The sequence below is a fragment of the Hetaerina americana genome, unplaced genomic scaffold, assembly GCF_022747635.1.
Source record: "Hetaerina americana unplaced genomic scaffold, ioHetAmer1.1.p SCAF_10, whole genome shotgun sequence".
Classification (NCBI taxonomy): Eukaryota; Metazoa; Arthropoda; class Insecta; order Odonata; family Calopterygidae; genus Hetaerina; species Hetaerina americana.
This window is the reverse complement of record NW_027286070.1, coordinates 70,565,469-70,582,890: the sequence shown is the minus strand read 5'-3', so window position 1 is coordinate 70,582,890 and position 17,422 is coordinate 70,565,469. Positions and strand designations below refer to the sequence as shown.

At 37.6% G+C, this 17,422-nt stretch overlaps 1 protein-coding gene across 1 annotated transcript in view; it reads right to left on the bottom strand.

The window, feature by feature from the left end:
- Positions 1 to 17,422, bottom strand: part of Hmt-1 (ABC transporter ATP-binding protein/permease Hmt-1) — a 55,461-nt gene that overhangs the window by 17,559 nt on the left and 20,480 nt on the right. Inside the window, exons 6-12 of the mRNA XM_071598837.1 lie at positions 16,820 to 17,021; positions 16,568 to 16,734; positions 14,025 to 14,262; positions 13,176 to 13,351; positions 12,781 to 12,986; positions 9,289 to 9,517; positions 545 to 723 (exon numbers count right to left, since the gene is read on the bottom strand). Of these exons, the coding sequence (XP_071454938.1) occupies positions 545 to 723; positions 9,289 to 9,517; positions 12,781 to 12,986; positions 13,176 to 13,351; positions 14,025 to 14,262; positions 16,568 to 16,734; positions 16,820 to 17,021 (1,397 nt within the window). The remainder of the gene's footprint in view (positions 1 to 544; positions 724 to 9,288; positions 9,518 to 12,780; positions 12,987 to 13,175; positions 13,352 to 14,024; positions 14,263 to 16,567; positions 16,735 to 16,819; positions 17,022 to 17,422) is intronic.

Genomic DNA, 17,422 nt, shown 5'->3' with positions numbered 1-17,422 from the left:
TCCGGACAAATAAATGTATTATTATTATTATGTACATTTTCATTACTATGCTTTAACTGTGATATTACATTCACCGTGAGATGTGTTTGATTCATGATTTAAAATTGGTCTTCTGGTGATGGCTGCTAAAAGCTACTATGGTAGGTTGATTCTCCAAAAAAAACACCAAGAGACCAAGGTTGTTTCTTTTTTTAATAACTTGCAATGAAAAAAAAAATAAAATAGCTTAAAAATAGCTCCTAATGTTCCACGTCATTTATGTTACTATTACCGGTCAAAATAATTCAATTATTACGATCATAAATATGAGAGTATAGAGTTAACTACAAATGCACAATAACCTGACAGGATAGTGGCTACATAACATTTTGTCATAAAAGTTGTGTTAAAGTCACTCCTAGTTGGGCACTGCGCTGATCACTCAAGATAGGTTATTTTACATGCATTTGCAATTGCCAAGTCAGTAAAAGGTTGCTTGTTCACCAATAGATGCAAAATTATAATGTTTACATTAAAAACAGTTTACAGCTCAAGAGGCACTTACTTGATGGAATTATTAAAAAGAACAGTATCCTGAGGAACCACTCCTATTGCAGCTCTCAAAGAGTTTTGAGTCACAGTTTTCACATTTTGGCCACCTACAAATATTGCTCCTCCTTGAACATCATAAAACCGGAAAAGCAACCGAATAATAGTGCTTTTTCCACTCCCTGATGGTCCAACCTAAAGGATAAAAAATTAATAATAATGTACATGTAAAAGAAGTGAATCAGCAGCGGTAAAAAGTTCAAATGAAACATAAATTGCACACTACTAGGTGTTCAAGGAGACAACCCTTCAAAATATTTCAGTTTATATCTTCATACATGCCATATTATCCAACACATAAGTTTTTGGGGGCTATGGATTCTCCTGTGCATTTTCAAATCCATAGTCATAATCTTGTTTTCATTCGCATTCCTAAAATTTAGAAGTATTTTGCACTAATTACTTTATCTCAAAAGAAAAAAAAAACATGAAATTTATTTTGAAAAGATGGGTCCAAAAGTTGTACCATTCTATTAAAACATCAAAATTGGGTTTTACATTTCCTTTCGACCTAACAAAATAAGTAAGAAATTTGAACAAAACTTAAAACTACCAAAACTTCATGAAATTGAAAAACTTTTACCTTCTATTGGAGAAAACTTTTCAGCATTGACAATGAACCGAATTACTTCATAGAGATCAATGAATTATACACAACTGAAGATAGAGTAAAATTACACTTATTAATGAGTCAGCCCTCCCAATGGCCTAAAGCCTTGACTTGGTGGAAGTTCTAGTGCATTCTCATGGCCGCTAAAGCAGTGCTAACGGGAGCAATAATTTTTGCTCCTGGTAGGTGCATGGATGGAAGTCTAACAAGAGAAAGTCCGGTTATATACAGCAGGAGAGGACTGCTACTGTGCAATGGTAATAATATTGAAGCAAGAGGCAGGAATAAGCTTAGTAAGCATAGAGCAAGTGAGTCATAGACAATTCGCTTCTTAGGAAAGAGGCGGGGAACCCAAATTTCATAGGCAGAAATGATCACAAATTTAAGGTAAAATGCCGGGCACAGAGAACAAATAAAAAAAAAAAATTTCTTTTCTAAATAGAACAATTGTTGAGTGGAACACCTTACCTGCAAAAATATTCAAGCCCTTTCCTAACAGAGTGTATACTACCTTGATCAAAAATTTCCCGGAATTTATTCAGAAAATTAAAAATACAAGTTTATTCATCTAAATCTATATTGTCCCCTTCAAAGTAATCCCCATCGACTGCAACACACTTATGCCAGCGCTTGATCCAATCCTCGAAACATTTTTTATATTCGGTTTTCGGTATGTCCATCAGTGCTTCCTGCGATTTTTCCATTACTTCCTCTCGGCTGCTAAAACGCGTTCCCCGTAATGGTTTTTTAACTCGATTGAACAGAAAGAAGTCACAGGGAGCCAAATCAGGTGAATTCGGTGGCTGTTGGATGGTATTTGTTGCATTTTTCGTCAAAAAATTACGAATAATGATAGCACTGTGCGACGGTGCGTTATCATGGTGCAAAATCCACGAGTTTTCTGCCCACATTTCTGGTCTCTTTCGGCGAATTGCTTCACGCAAACGTCTCATAACACCCAAATAATACTCTTTGTTTACTGTCTGGCCTTCTGGCAAAAATTCATGATGCACTACACCGTTGTAATCCATGAAAACCGTCAGCATTGCCTTCTTTTTTGACTGAAAACGACGTGGTTTTTTTGGTCTCGGCTCATTTGGTGAACGCCATTCACTTGCCTGATGTCTGGATTGCGTGTCGTACTCATAAACCCACGTCTCGTCTCCAGTAATGATCCTTTTGATGAATGTGGGATCGGATTCAGCCTCGCAAATCATGTCTTTTGCGACGTCAACACGGTCTCTTTTTTGCATGAAATTGAGGTCTTTTGGCACCAACTTTGCTGCTACACGACGGAAACCCAAATCATTAACCACAATGTCTTGGGCGGATCCATAGGCAATGTTCAAGTCCTCCGCTATTTCTCTGATGGTTAATTTGCGGTTATTGACCAACATTTCTTTTACTTTATCAATTTTTTCACCGACTTTCGATGTCGATGGTCTGCCACTGCGTTCATCATCTTCGATTGACTCACGACCACTTCTGAACCGCTCGTGCCACTGGTAAACGACCGTTTTTTTTAGAGAATCGTTGCCGAAACACTTTTCCAACATTTCCAACGTCCGTGCGCCACTAAATCCGTTTTTTACGCAAAATTTAATACAAGTTCGTTGTTGCAAATTTAAATCCATTTCTGAAATTGTAAAAAATCGCCAACACACACAGAGATAGATGTACTCTTGGCTACGTAACTTTTGCAAATGTCAAGTTATGACACTAAGATTTAAAGGGAATATCAACAACAGATGTACCAATTTAACAAAAAAAACAGAACTCAAATCGGAACGATGGGAGCGCCACACGGTGGTTATTCCGGGAACTTTTTGATCAAGGTAGTACTTTTAAGAATAGATGTAAGGCATATATGTAATAATTTGATTGATGTGTGGTGTAATGTATTATATGTAATAGCTTAATTTTATTTTTAATTTATCTTTTTTTTCTTGCTGATTAATGGCTGTAAATGGGATGGGGATTCACTTGTTTTGGTAAAGAGATTTGTGTTTTGAAGTCTAGTTTTATGTACTATCTTTCGCAATTGTGCCACCTGACAATGTCTATTAGCACATGTGTATTTTTTAATAATAATAATTAATGAACCAACTTGGTAACTGTTCACGTGTACACTCCACTAAGCAATCATTAGGGGGAAGAAGTCCATAGGGCATATGATCGATTAGACAAAATAATTGTGGGTGTCCCAGGAAGGAAACATTCAATAAATATGGAGGATTGGAATGCAATGATAAGGAAGATATGGCAGTGAGAGAGATATGAGGGCGGTTCAATAAGTACCAGTGTTTGACGAGAAAGGGCATTCCTGAGGGAAGTTCATGTTATCATCGCGTGCTGCCATCTATCAAACGACGGCGAAACAAATTTTAGACTGATTTAAAGGTTAGTTTGGATTTGGCAGCCATTCGAGTCAGACGTGTTTCGTGATTTTCGCTAAGATGGAAAAAGAGCAGTATCGCTTGGTAATTCGCTTTTTGTTTTTGGATGGGAAGAAATGCGAGGAGATAAAAGCAAAGTTGGATGCTGTCTGTTTATGGGGACACTTCGCCATCTATGACCACAGTTAGATATTGGTTCAACGAATTTAAACGTGGGCGAACATCTGTTTTTGATGAGGAGCGACCAGGACGCCTGGCAGACGTGGTTACCAAGGAAATCATTCAAAAAGTCCACGCCATGATTCTTGCTGATCAACGAACGAAAGTGCACTAAGTTGCACAGGCCATGGTTGTGTTGACCAGAACGGCAATTAATATTTTACATGATAAGTTGGCGATGAAAAAATTGTCGGCCCAATGGGTGCCGCGGTTGCTCACAATGGGCATCAAGCTGATCTGGCTGTCAACTTCATGAACTATGTTATGAATTGCTGCCGCACCCCCTGTATTCACTCGATCTGGCTCCCTGCGACTTTTCCTAATTCCCTAACATGAAGAAATGGCTCGCTGGAAAAAAATTTACCTCAAACGAGGAAGTTATTGCCGAGAGTGTAGAGAGGAATGCATTGCAGAGACATTTTGGAGAGTTCGACAAATCCTATTTTTAGGAGGAGTAAAAAAAATGGCCGCAACGTTGGGAGAAGTGTATCTTTCTAAAAGGGGACTATGTTGAAAAATAAAAAAAATGTTTTTTGAAAAAATGGTTTCTTCATTTCAAACACAGGTACTTATTGATCCGCCCTCGTTTACATGAAAAATGCTCGGGGATTCCAAATTATGTCAGACTATCAAGGTTAGGCACCAACTTAGGAACATGTGAGATTACAATGCAAGGGAGTCACAAGGGAGCAGATGTGGAATCAGATCATAATTAGCACTAATGAAGAATAAGGTCAGATTCAAGAGGATAAAAGAGGGAAGAGTTAAGGAAAAGGAATGTAGACGCATCAATCAGAACGATTAGAAAGGAGTATCAGTGGGTTGTAGAGAAAATTATGATTGTGGAAAGGGAGATAGTGCAATAGAAGAAGCATGGGAACATATAAAAAATGAGATACTGGAAACCTCAATTGAAACTAATAAATAAGTAAATGGTAAAAATTCAACGAAACCATGGATTGCGGGTTAATGATTACAAATATGTACAAGAGAAGGAAATGGAAGAATGTGCACACAGAAATCAATGTAAGGAAATTCAAATAGATAAATGTTCAAAATTCACCTGAGGTGGTTAACTGATAGAGTGAAAAAAAGTGTTGAGAAAGACACAGTCCAAGGATATGGAAAGTTTGAAAAAGACGGGTAAAATGGGTGCACAGTGACAGCACTGCCCGGAATTAAAAAGGGAAAATCCACGCAAACCATCAAAGATAAGTTAGGCAAATTGTTAATTGAACCAGGGAAGATTCAAGAGAGATGGAATAAATATACAGAGGAACTAAATGTTTAAGACATTAGGGACAGCAAGTTTGCTTTTATATGGTGAAGAAACAATGGTCTTTGAAGCAGGATGATAGGAGTAAATGTAAAGGCTTTTGAAATGTGAAAGTGGAGAAGGATGGAAAAGGTGAAATAGACAGAGAAGGAAACAAATTAAGAAGTGCTAGGCATGGTGGGGGATGTGATAGGATTGTCGGGAGAAATTTAGAGGAGGACACAGGAAGAGGAGGAGAAAAGATGGGCACAGAGCATTTTGATCGGTGATGAAATATTGAAATTTTTGATAGAGGGGAGAACGTTAGGCAAGTGAGAAAGCGGTACAAATGGGATAGCCATTTCGGACAGAATTAAGTGAGAAATGTGGCATGCATGCCTAATTGAAGAAGAACATTATTCACCACAGAATACATGCATATCTTTCATTTAGAAATACAGTTCATGGGGAAGGACAGGAAGAGAATAGAGGGAGGAAGAATTAGATGAAAAGAGCAAAATTAGATCATGCAGAAGGACAAAGGAGTAATGCACTCCCATCATAGATAGATGGACATTGGTTGCAAAAGAGATGGATGGATTACGTTATTGGAGAGGCAATCAGTGTGAGAGGGAGATGCTGAGGCAAGGAGGGGATGAGGAGTGCAGATCTGATGAGTGGACAGATTTTACGGCTGGGGCAGTTGCAAGTCTAGAAACAATAGAAGTCTAGAAAAAGTGATTTAAAATAGGGAAGAGTTCTCAGGGAAAGGTTTCTGGTCGGTGGGACAAAGGGAAATAGGTGACTCATCTGTTGACTCCTGGGTGGCCAATAGTTTTGGGGGGAGGGAAAGTGAAGGGGTGCTTTGGTGGTGGCTGGGAGAAATGGGAAGGGTTTTCAGAAAGAGGGAAGAGGTTGTGAATGGTGTGGAGGCCGGGCTTGTATAGAAAGTGGGGGAGTGGTTCAGGAAGAAGTAAGGGGGAGGGGTGACCATGAGGCTGGCCAAGTCCTCCTTGGAAGAAATAAATGTAAAGATTCGACAACTCTTTAAGGAAACGCTGTGGTCTCTGTTTGAGGGAGCTTCTGGTGGATGTAGCAATGACATTCAGTTGTGGAATTAGGTGATTGAAATTATGAAGATGATGGAAAATAAGTTTGACACTTCTTGCTTACGCATGGATTGGTACTGGGTGAGGATGAGGTAGGCATATTTGAGAGACTTTTGATACGAAAAGGCATGCAGCTAGGGGTGGAAATCCAGAAATGCCACAGATAAAGGCAGGGAAATGATGAGACCATTGGTAATGATATCTAGGTATAGGCAAGAGGTGAGAAACTGTGTGGCTAGTGTATTGTGTGAGCTAATATGCTCACACAATACACTAGCCATGAGTGGCTTAAATTTTCAGACCCAAAATGAAATAGGAAAAGGGTGGTTCGTATTTGAGTGATTAGGTGGGGTGTAAAATAAAACAGATCCTGGTGGGACTTGGTGGAAAATCTTCATATTGAAATTGAAATTAAAACACTTGGCTCTTCCCCTCTAACCAGAGTTATATATACTGTGTTTCACCTGTATTTTTACCAGATTATGTTGTACCATAACGAAACCTAGGTAATAAATAAAAAGATTTTCTAAGCGGAAACGCCAAGTGGTTTAATTTCAATAGGTGGGGGATAGTCCACTCACAATGGAGTAGAATCAATAGCACAGGATTTTACAATATTACTTCAGACAATATCCCGATAATCGTGACTCTGTAATTGCATTTGCCCACTGGAATATTGACTTATATGACCAGAATAACTTAATATTTTCCCATACCACTTTGGATTATTTCATTTGATGAATGAAATATACTTAGTTACATTCGCAAAAACTTTATTTTCTGATCAACCAAGTTTTGACTCAAAAACGATTCCAAGGTTCCAAAAACTCTTCCAAATTATTTTTGCACTAGTCAAAACCTGAGTCCAAAATTAACAGTTTATGTTTCCTTTCCTAAATTTAGTTCATTCATACACAACTGTACAATAGTTTTGCCCACTTCCTGTCAAATAATAAAGGAGAACTGAAATGTCATGCAGGACATACCAGGGGTGCAAAATGAAATATGGATTTCAGACAATAGATGGGGCACCAATGCAGTTTATGGTATCAAGATTTGACACTCACGCCACTTTGCTATTCCACCCATCAACCAGTGTGAGATGTGCACAAATGATAAATTGAAAGTGTTTTCACAGAGATGTGTTGCTGTGTCAATATGTCAAAATTTATACCAAGCAAAAGCATCTACCGGAAGCATTTATTTTAAGTTTTCATTTGAAGAAAACTGCTGCCCAAACATATCGATTACTTCAGGAAGCTTAGGGTGAGCATGCTCCATCACAAGATACATGTGAATAATGCTTCGGACATTTCAAAAGCTGTGACTTTGATGTTCCAGACATGGAACACGGAAAGCCACCAAAAAGTTATGAAGATGTGGAGTTGTAAGCATTGTTGGACAAAGATGATTCACAAATAAACTAACAACTTGCAGAGCAATTGATCGCTAGTCGACAAGGTTGTTTCCAATCACCTACGAGAGATGGGAAAGATTCAGAAGACCGACGAATGGGTACCACACGAGTTGAACAACAAACAGATGGAGAGGCATAAAAACACACATGCAATTTTACTTGCAAGATACAAATGGAATTCGTTTTTGCATCGTATCCTTACTGGTGATGAAAAGAGGATTTTCAGAATTCCAAGCACAAAAAATCATGGCTGGACCCAGGCGCACCATCCACATCAACCACTAGGCCGAATTGCTTTTGTAGAAAGATGATGCACTCTCTTTGGTGGGACCAGAAGGGTGTGGTCTATTATGAGCTGTTAAAAACTGCTGAAAAAGTTGACACTGAATGCTACCAACAATAATTGTTCAGTTTGAATGATTTGCTGCTTGAAAAGAGACAAGAATACCAAAAGAGGCATCACAGGGTATTTTTCCTCATGACAATGCTCCATCACATGTGGCAAAACCAGTTCGCGACTCATTTGAAGCACTTTGCTGGGAAGTTTAACCACATAAGGCTTACTCACCAGACTAGGCTTCTTCCTGTAGCGTGGGTTTCTCGGAGACCCCCACTATCGGTTGACTCTCCCAAGGAGTACCCCCCCAGCATACCAGACAATGTATGTTGATGTAGTGCGGGTTTCTCGGAAACCAAGACAAGACAATGTCCGCTACCCAATTCCCTTGTTGCTACTATGCAGCTGCTTTGAAGTCATCCCTCCCACCACCGAAGGCGCAATGCCTTATAAAGCGAGGCGATCCTGGAGCAGGGACCCATTCCCTTCCCCATTCCTCACCCGATACCCTGCCTCTGAGTCCGTCAGTTGAGCCTACGACCACGCCAGAGACGCCAAAGCCTTGCCCTGCACCTTTCCCTGCATCCCGTGCCGCTTCTGAGTCCCGTTGGTCGAGCCTACGACCACACCAAGATGCCCAACCTCGCCCTGCTCGCTCGCCCCTACTCCCTGGTACCTGAACCCCAAAGCTTGATAAGGGTTAAATAAAAGACTCGTAAACCAAATAAGACTCTCTCATTCTGTGCTACGCTCCCACCAATGATGTCGCGGCCGCCAACCACGCGACATTCCGATTACCACTTGTTTACAACAATGGGGGACGCATTGCTGAGCAGTGTTTTGGTTCATTCAAAGATGCAAAAAAATGGCTCCATGAATGGTTCGCAGGAAAAGAAAAGTATTTACTGGTGTGGCATACACAAATCGTCCGAAAGATGGGAAAAATATCCAACTAGCCATGGAGCATTCTTTGAATAAAGATCTTACCATTAATCCAAATTTTTATTTTATTTGGAAAAAAATTCACATTTTGCACGTGTACACCCAGTAACTCTTTGGCAGTTTGAGATAAAGTTGCAACGCATAAAATGCAAGTCCTATGAGGTACCAATTTATTACCTTTTACTTTCATAATGGTGGACATAGTACAAGTGTATCCAATTTAACCTTTTTAATAAGTACAAGGGATGAGTAACTAGCTGGAAAAATAATATTTTACTAAAAAATATCAAACATAATTATTCAATAATAACCAAGATGATATATCGTGCCACTGTTTTTAGTAACCTTATTTCTATATTTAGTAAGTACTTAGCAGAATTTAATTAATATTAATTCAGGAAATATATTTACATACCAAAGCTACTGTCTTTCCATGAGGAACAGCAAACGAAATGGATTTGAGGACTGGTCTGTAAGGCGAATAGCCAAAACTAACACCGAAGAACTCGATGTCAGCACTACCAGCTTGAGGAGTTGGAGATGGCAGCACTAGTGGGCCAGCACCAGGGGCATCAACCACTTCTTTCTCTTCCCGGAGGAGATCAAACATATTTTCCATGTCAATGAAATTCCTCTGGATGAGCCTGCATGTCAATTATTTAAAAAGATGTAGAGAATCAAAAACTTTTTAAGGTTAAATTTTACAAATTTCAACTTAAAAATCACATCATTATATCTCTACGAAAAAAAAAACAGTACAAGAACTAGGAAAATAAAATATTCACATGAATATAATGGTGCGTAAATGAAGTTCAATTAAACTTACAAGTAACCTAGGCAAAATTAAATGGAACTTTGGTAAATTGAACTGGTAATGACCCAAGTTCAGTTTTTCACTTCAGCTGACCTGAACCAAGCTGTTAATATTTTTAGTAATATCTCATCTTTCAGGATTTCCTTCCTGATTTTTACTTTGGTTCAATATAATAATCCAAAATTCCAAATCCTATAGATTGGCAGTTTAAGATTAAGTTGCCTTTCCAGCAATGCAATGACCTCAAATGAACCATTCTCAACAAAAATATGGTACACAAAAAGTTCAACAAGTCTGTAAATTAGAATAATTACTAAGAATTTTCTGAATTGTAAAAATAATATCAATTACTAGTTTCAAATTACAATAAATAATACACGTTAATAACCAAAAGTAATCTAAACGGAATCAAAAATATGTATGGCCATTTTTAAATCCTAAAACCTAAACTAAAATTATCCAACCAAATATATTTAGACAAACATATGGGCAAAGATGGAGAAGAAATCAATACCTAGTCACTTGGGGTTTATGAGGAAAAACAGCTGTAATAATATCCCTCTATTTACATTCAATGTAAAATCACAGACAATGCATGTTAAGGCCTTTGCTGTGTCAAAGTATATCATTGCAATTACTGACATTTAAAATATACATACATATACTAGCCTCTGTAAGAGCATATTTCTTTAACCTCTCACTGCAAACAAATGTTTCCAGTGGCAAATGTGGGCAAAGATGGAGAAGAAATCAATACCTAGTCACTTGGGGTTTATGAGAAAAACAGCTGTAATAATATCCCTCTATTTACATTCAATGTACAATCACAGACAATGCATGTTAAGGCCTTTGCTCTGTCAAAGTATATCATTGCAATTACTGACATTTAAAATATACATACATATACTAGCCTCTGTAAGAGCATATTTCTTTAACCTCTCACTGCAAACAAATGTTTCCTGATGCATGTAAAGCAAGCTGTCTGACACCATTCTATTAAAATAAGAGACAGAACTAATTCCAAAAATTACTAGCCAATATCTAAATAGTCTCACATGGAAATATTATTTGAATCAGCATTAAATGGTTACTTCACTCATACTTGTATGCTAAATCCTATTATAGTAGAACAACAACATGGTTTCGTGGAAGGCATCCTCACTTCTACCAATCTAGCTTGTCACAAACAGTTTATTCTGGCATCCTTGTAGCAAAGAACACAATTTAACTCTCTGAACACTGTTCAGCTAAGCAATCCATCCAAAGATTCACTCTATTCTATTAGAGATAATGAAGGCAATTGTAATGGGTTATCCATTATTGGGGTGACTTTCCTCTTATTTATCTGAAATAGTATAAATTGGAAAAATCAAAAAACTACCTCTCTGTATCAATCAAAGTCACGTCAGGAGAACCATGAGGTGCTCAGTTGTCTCCTATTTAATTTTTTAACAAAAAAAAGTAACATTGGTTATAAAAAGCTTATTATATGGACATGATCTGAAAATCTCTTTCCCGATCAACAACAAAAGTGACTGTTTTGTATTACAGATAGATTTTCCCTCCTTTCTTCCGAGGTTTAAACTAAAGGACCTCAAGCTTCACCTATATACATGTAATATGCCATATTTCCCACAAAATTCGTGCGTAGCCAGATGAAAGCAGACTAGGAACAACATCGAGTTCAAGTCTGCCAGGAACTGTTTGATCGAGCCGAAGACGATGAAACCTTCTTGTCCAGGTTTGTAAGAGGTGATGAGTCATGGGTTTATGCATATGACATCGAGACAAAAGTGCAATCATTACAATGGATTGGTGAAACATCCCCCCGCCCCAAAAAAAGCTCAATAAGTGCTCGCTTGACTGTCTAGGTGATACTGATTGTCATTTTTTATGCAAAGGGGGTTGTGCATCACAAATACTGATCTAATGGCTAGACGGTCAACACGGAGTACTACCTGTGGGTTATGAAATGCCTAAGAAAGAGAATCAGGCGAAAAAGCCCAAACTTTGGAGGAGGGATGAGTTGTTTTTTCACCTTGACAATTTGCCAGCTCATTCGTCCCTTAGAACTCATGAGTTTTTAGCCAAAAACAAGACTGCTGTGCTTCCACACCCAACCAACCTGACCCCATGGGACTTATTTCTGTTCCCTGAACCAAAAACCCTGCTCGTAGGAAAAAGAGATGTCACCATTCAAGAGACAGTGAAATTCATTTGAGGGGTTAATGAGCATTGCGAAAGGAGCATTCCAGGACTATTCCAAAAAGTGGAAGGGGAGGAGACTACTTTGAAGGTGACCCACACCAATAATTTGTTAGTGAAGTATTTTTTGTAATAAATAATTTATGGAAATTATTCAACAGACCTCATTATCATCAACATTAGTAATCAAGGCAACCACTGTCTATGCCTAAGGTTGGAAAAAATATGCTATAGTATAGTGTAATATACGCCTTAGTATAGTGTACCCCGACCCATAAGACACAGGCTGGCTTTAGAGCAAACTTTGAAGTAAAAAAAGTACATCTTATGGGCTGGGAAATATGATACTTCTTCAGTAACATGATGCCTATTACCACATAACTTTTTAATTGATCTCACTCAGTTTTATAAAATATAACAATGCAGATGAGCTGCAATCAGGAATTCCAATTAACCTACGACATATTTCTGCTTAGGAAAAGTTCACGAAGACACTCTCTCAAGACTTTCTCAGTGGCTAAACGTTTGAAAACAAAGGCATAATTGTTGTAGGCTTCTGGGATTGCCTTGATGTGTATTCCCAAAACAAAATGGTTTAATGATCGAAACAACTGGATTCCATGAAATACTTTCACCTATTAATGATAATTTTGTAGCTGAGATTACCAAAATCTACCCTCATTTCTGATCAAATATTTTGAAGAACTCAATTCAAATGAAACTATTGCATTCACTTAACAAATGTGTGTACATATTTAAATGAAAAATTTCATTTGTGATCAAATAAAAATTACAGCATGATTACAAGTGAAATAAATGGCCAGAAGACAAGTTACGAATAGGGAACATTCTAAAAGCGTAAATATGTATGTTTAAATGTTAACTCACCGATAATAGGTACCAAACCAGTTGAGAGGAACATACAGTTGCAGGATATACATTGTAAAAAGAACATACTGACCAACCGTAAGCCCTTTTTTTTCTGCAACAATGTATACACACAGAAGTGAGCCAGCCAACAGGCCTCCACTCACCACAAAATTTTGGACGGTATTCAACAAATTTAGTGTAGCTGAAGATTTCCATTCTTCTTTCTAATAGTAAAATATACAATGAAGGAAAAATAAAATTTTTTTTCAAAAATAAAAAATAACATGCATCTATTGAAAATTTTTTTGAGGATGCCAATATAAAAGTAGAATTATTTTAATACGTACACACATAATTGTTTCATAAGTAAGCAATAAATACACTCGCCATATCATAGTCCAAAATATGCTCACCTGATATTTGTAGATAGCCTCTCGATATGCATCCACCTCATAAACTTCGGCATTGTAATACTTGACAGTTTCGAAATTAAGAAGTGAATCCACACTCCTTGCCTCCTTTGCATTATCTGCTAAGTTCATGCTCCGTATGAACTTAGTTCTCCATTCTGTCACCATGACTGTTACAGCTTAAAATAAAAGATAAAACCATAGAAAACACATACAGTTCGGAAGTGTTAAGAATATTAATATCTTTATGAAAAACTACCAAGGAACTTAGATAACTGAACCACACAAATACATTGACATAAAATTCAAAACAAATTATATCAAAATAAGAATGATATTCAATTATAATTTCAAAATCTATAACAATCTTCAGTTTTTTGCTAAAAGTATCATGATGCATCAAGTCAGCTTGATTGAAATACATTTCAAATAATAAATCTATTCGAAGTTCAAAGCAATACTATCATTAAGAATAGCTCTATTTCATGTACATGTTACCCTCCAATTTGAACACCAACTTTTATTTTAAAAATATGAGAACAAAAAAGGTTAAGCACGCACGTTCTTTAAACAGCTAATTGTCTCATTCAAATACATTGATAAGATAAATGCACCCATACTTTCTGTCAAAGAGTATGCGTACATATACTTAAATTCCTCCCTCCTTATCTGACACATTAACCTTTCATGTTCCCAAATGTCCACTTTTGAAAGAAACCATTATCCTAACTTATTCTTATTGATTAAATGGATTCCCAGGCTCTTAGCTGTTTACTATGGCCTACGTGACTACATAATTCAAAATATTTATAGACTGAAAGTTAGTTTAGTTAATGTTATAAGTTTTATTACCTATGTAAAGACCCATGGTTATGAAGACAATAAGACCAAATCTGTAGTCAAAAGCAACTACAAAGTAGGCAACAGCAACAAAGATGTCCACCAAAGTAGGAAGAATACTAAAGAGTACAGAAGACAATAGACTGTTGGCACTATCTGTTCCTCTGTTCATAACTTTCAAAACTTCACCAGTTTTTCGTCCTAAATGCCACCGCAGACTCAAGCTATGAAGATGAGCAAACAATTCAACCTGAAATTAAGGCATAAAATAATATATCATGACATTTTATACTTCAAGTCCTAACGTCTTTTCATGCAAAAAGAATTTTCCCAAAGAGACTCTTTCAAGAAAGACCAGCAGTGGATATGGTACATTTTATTTTGAGTAATGGCCAGTAATGAATTTAGAAAGCACAAACAAGAAGGCGATATAACACGGAACCTCAATATATTATCGCTTGGCCTTCAAAAGAGGACATAGGAATCATCTTCAATTTTTTCTCATTATTCAAATAGATAAATACATTTTATTTTTACCAAGGATCTGTTACTCATCTAGTATCTCAAGTTAATAGTAACATGTACCATCAGGGTTCAATCTGGCTGACAATTCCTCATGGGCAAACCTCCACAAAGTGCCTATAATCACATAAACCATTGTGATATCCTGGGCTACTTTTGAGGGAGGATCAGGATCACTGCCTCAAAAATTACTACCACTCATAAAAGCTTGAGGCTGAAATTCATTGCTTGAACTGTCGGAAGAAAAATCATATTTTAGGTGAGATTCCTTGCCTTTTGAGTGAGCTGGAGAAACACATCTATTGCAAAGTTTGCAAAATATCAGCCTATGAGAGAGACAATGTCAGCAGAGGCAGTATATACTCTCTCTCATTCGAAAATCTACATACAAGGTTTGTTCAAAAAGTATCGAGACTGTTGCGTTTTTTCAAAAATCATTTATTTATTCATGAATATCTATTTTGTCCCCTTCAAAGTAACCCCCATTAGATATTATACACCTGTGCCAACTTTTTCCAATCCTCAAAGAGCTTCAAAAAATCATTTTGTGTGATCTTTTTCAGATCCTCCTTCAATGCAGTCTTTATCTTGTCAATCGTAGTATACCGTCATCCTTTCCTGGCCTCTTCAGTTTCGGGAACAAGAAAAAGTTACTGGAGAGCAGATCTGGGGAATACGGTGGCTGCGGCATCTTGTTCTTCCACAAATCCGGGTGTTTATGGCGGATTGCTTCATGCAAATTGCGCATAACTTGCCAGTAATATTCCTTATTTACCGTTCTACCCTGTGGCAAGAACTAATGATGCACCAACCCCCTGCATTCAAAGAAAACTGTAAGCTAAACTTTCTCATTTGATTGAACTTAGCATGCTTTTTTCGGTCTTGGCTCTGCTGCAGTCCATTGGGACGACTGAGCTTTAGTTTCCACATTATAACCATAAACCCATGATTTGTCACCAGTTATGACCCTATGGAGTAAATTTGGATCGTCGCAGACACAGTCCAACACATCATTAACGATGCTAAGGTGTTGCTGTTTTTGGTCGAAATTGAGTACTTTAGGTAAGTATTTCGCGGCAACCCATGTCCTGCCAAAATCATTGGTAAAAATCGAATAGCACGAGCCTGTTAATATGTTTAGGTCCTTGGCAACTTCTCTAATGGTGATTTGATGATTGGCCAATACTATTTTCTTCACTTCATCAATGTTCTCATCTGTTTTTGACGTGCTCGGGCGTCCTCTTCATCGTCCACATCTTCTACGCCCTCTGAGAACATTTTGTACTATCGATAAACGTTGCTTCGGTCCAAGGTAGCTTCTCCATATGCCACAGTCAACATGCTGAATGCATCCTCGCACTTAATTTCATTTTCACACAAAATTTGACACAGATTCTTTGATCCATTTTGTGGTTGAGGCGAAAATCGAAGACAAGCCAAAACACATCCAAGCAAAACAGTTGTCAACAAATAACTGAAGATTCAAAACGGCCGAACTTTTCGACATAAGCGAGAGACATTAAAAAACAACATAACGCCACAAAAAAATCAAAAATCAATTACATGTAACCCGCAAAAATTCAAAATTCGAAATACTTTTTGAACAGACCTCGTAACTCTGGATATTGTCAAATGATGCCGCAGTTTAGGTCCAGGCAGTCCTTAACACTGCTGCAGTCATGTTCATGTGCCCATGATGGCCTCAAAAGCTGTGATGCATGTGAGACACTATAGCACCAAACTTCCAGCAGACCCCCTCATACCACTCACTCTCCATTCCACAGGAGAACACTAAACGACCTGTACTTACAAATCACTATGCATCCATATCACATATTCTAGAATTAATTTTAATATCAGAGTTTCTCATGATTTCTTTTACTTACAAGTATAGCTAAAGCACAAATTTCAATAATATTTGATTTTTTTTTCTTTTTTTATCTCTTTCATTTTTATACAACAACATACTACAGATGATTTGGAGCCCAATATAAAGAGGAATTCCTCCATTTACATGATTATCAGAACCTAACCTGAACAGCACGGGTTGTATACTGCTGTATTGAAATCCACAGGAATGAACGAAGATTGTTGAGTACACCCATGCCGCCAGTTCCACCTCCTTGGAGAAACTTGAAAGCCACAAATATAAGAACCAAGTCCCATCGAAATACAACTTTTTCACCACTCATGCTGTCCACTGCAATGTAATTGATGAAAGAAAGCATTACCATCAATTCTAATAAACAATTTGTGATCACGATAAACAAACAAATTTAGTTTACCGATTGCTCTGCCATAGATTGGCACATACAGATTGATGACACGCCCAAATGCCAGCAGGGTGAAGCAAAATATAACACTCATCTGTAGGAGGGGCGATTTCCTCGGCCAAATAAAAGGAGCAAGTGTTTTTATTTTGACATATAAATTTTTAAATGTTGTCCCACGTGCTTGCCCATTTTCTTCATCAATAATCCCAAAGTCCTGAAAAAAATGCAAAATATAGAATTGGGTCTTCCTGCATTATTATGATTCATTGGTAGTTTTAAGAGGTGGGTTCGGTAGAGAATGGAGAAAATACGTTGGGCAGAGGGGAAGACACAGAGCGAAGTTGTGAAGCAGGGTGGGCAACGAGAGGATGTTGCTTGGGGCAAGTCTGAACATGGCAGGGAAAGGGGGAGAGGAAATATCAACAGAGAGAGAGAGGTGCTGAAGGCAGTGACAGAAGGGAGAATGTGGGATGAGCGAGGTAGAGAAAGGAAGATTATAGGCTTTTAAGGCAATATTAAAGTGGGCATAAGTTTAGACAAAATGAAAATAATACACATTTAAGGACAAAGAGAAAGCTCTAAGGAGACTTAGAGGTAAATCGTTGTTAAAGAACA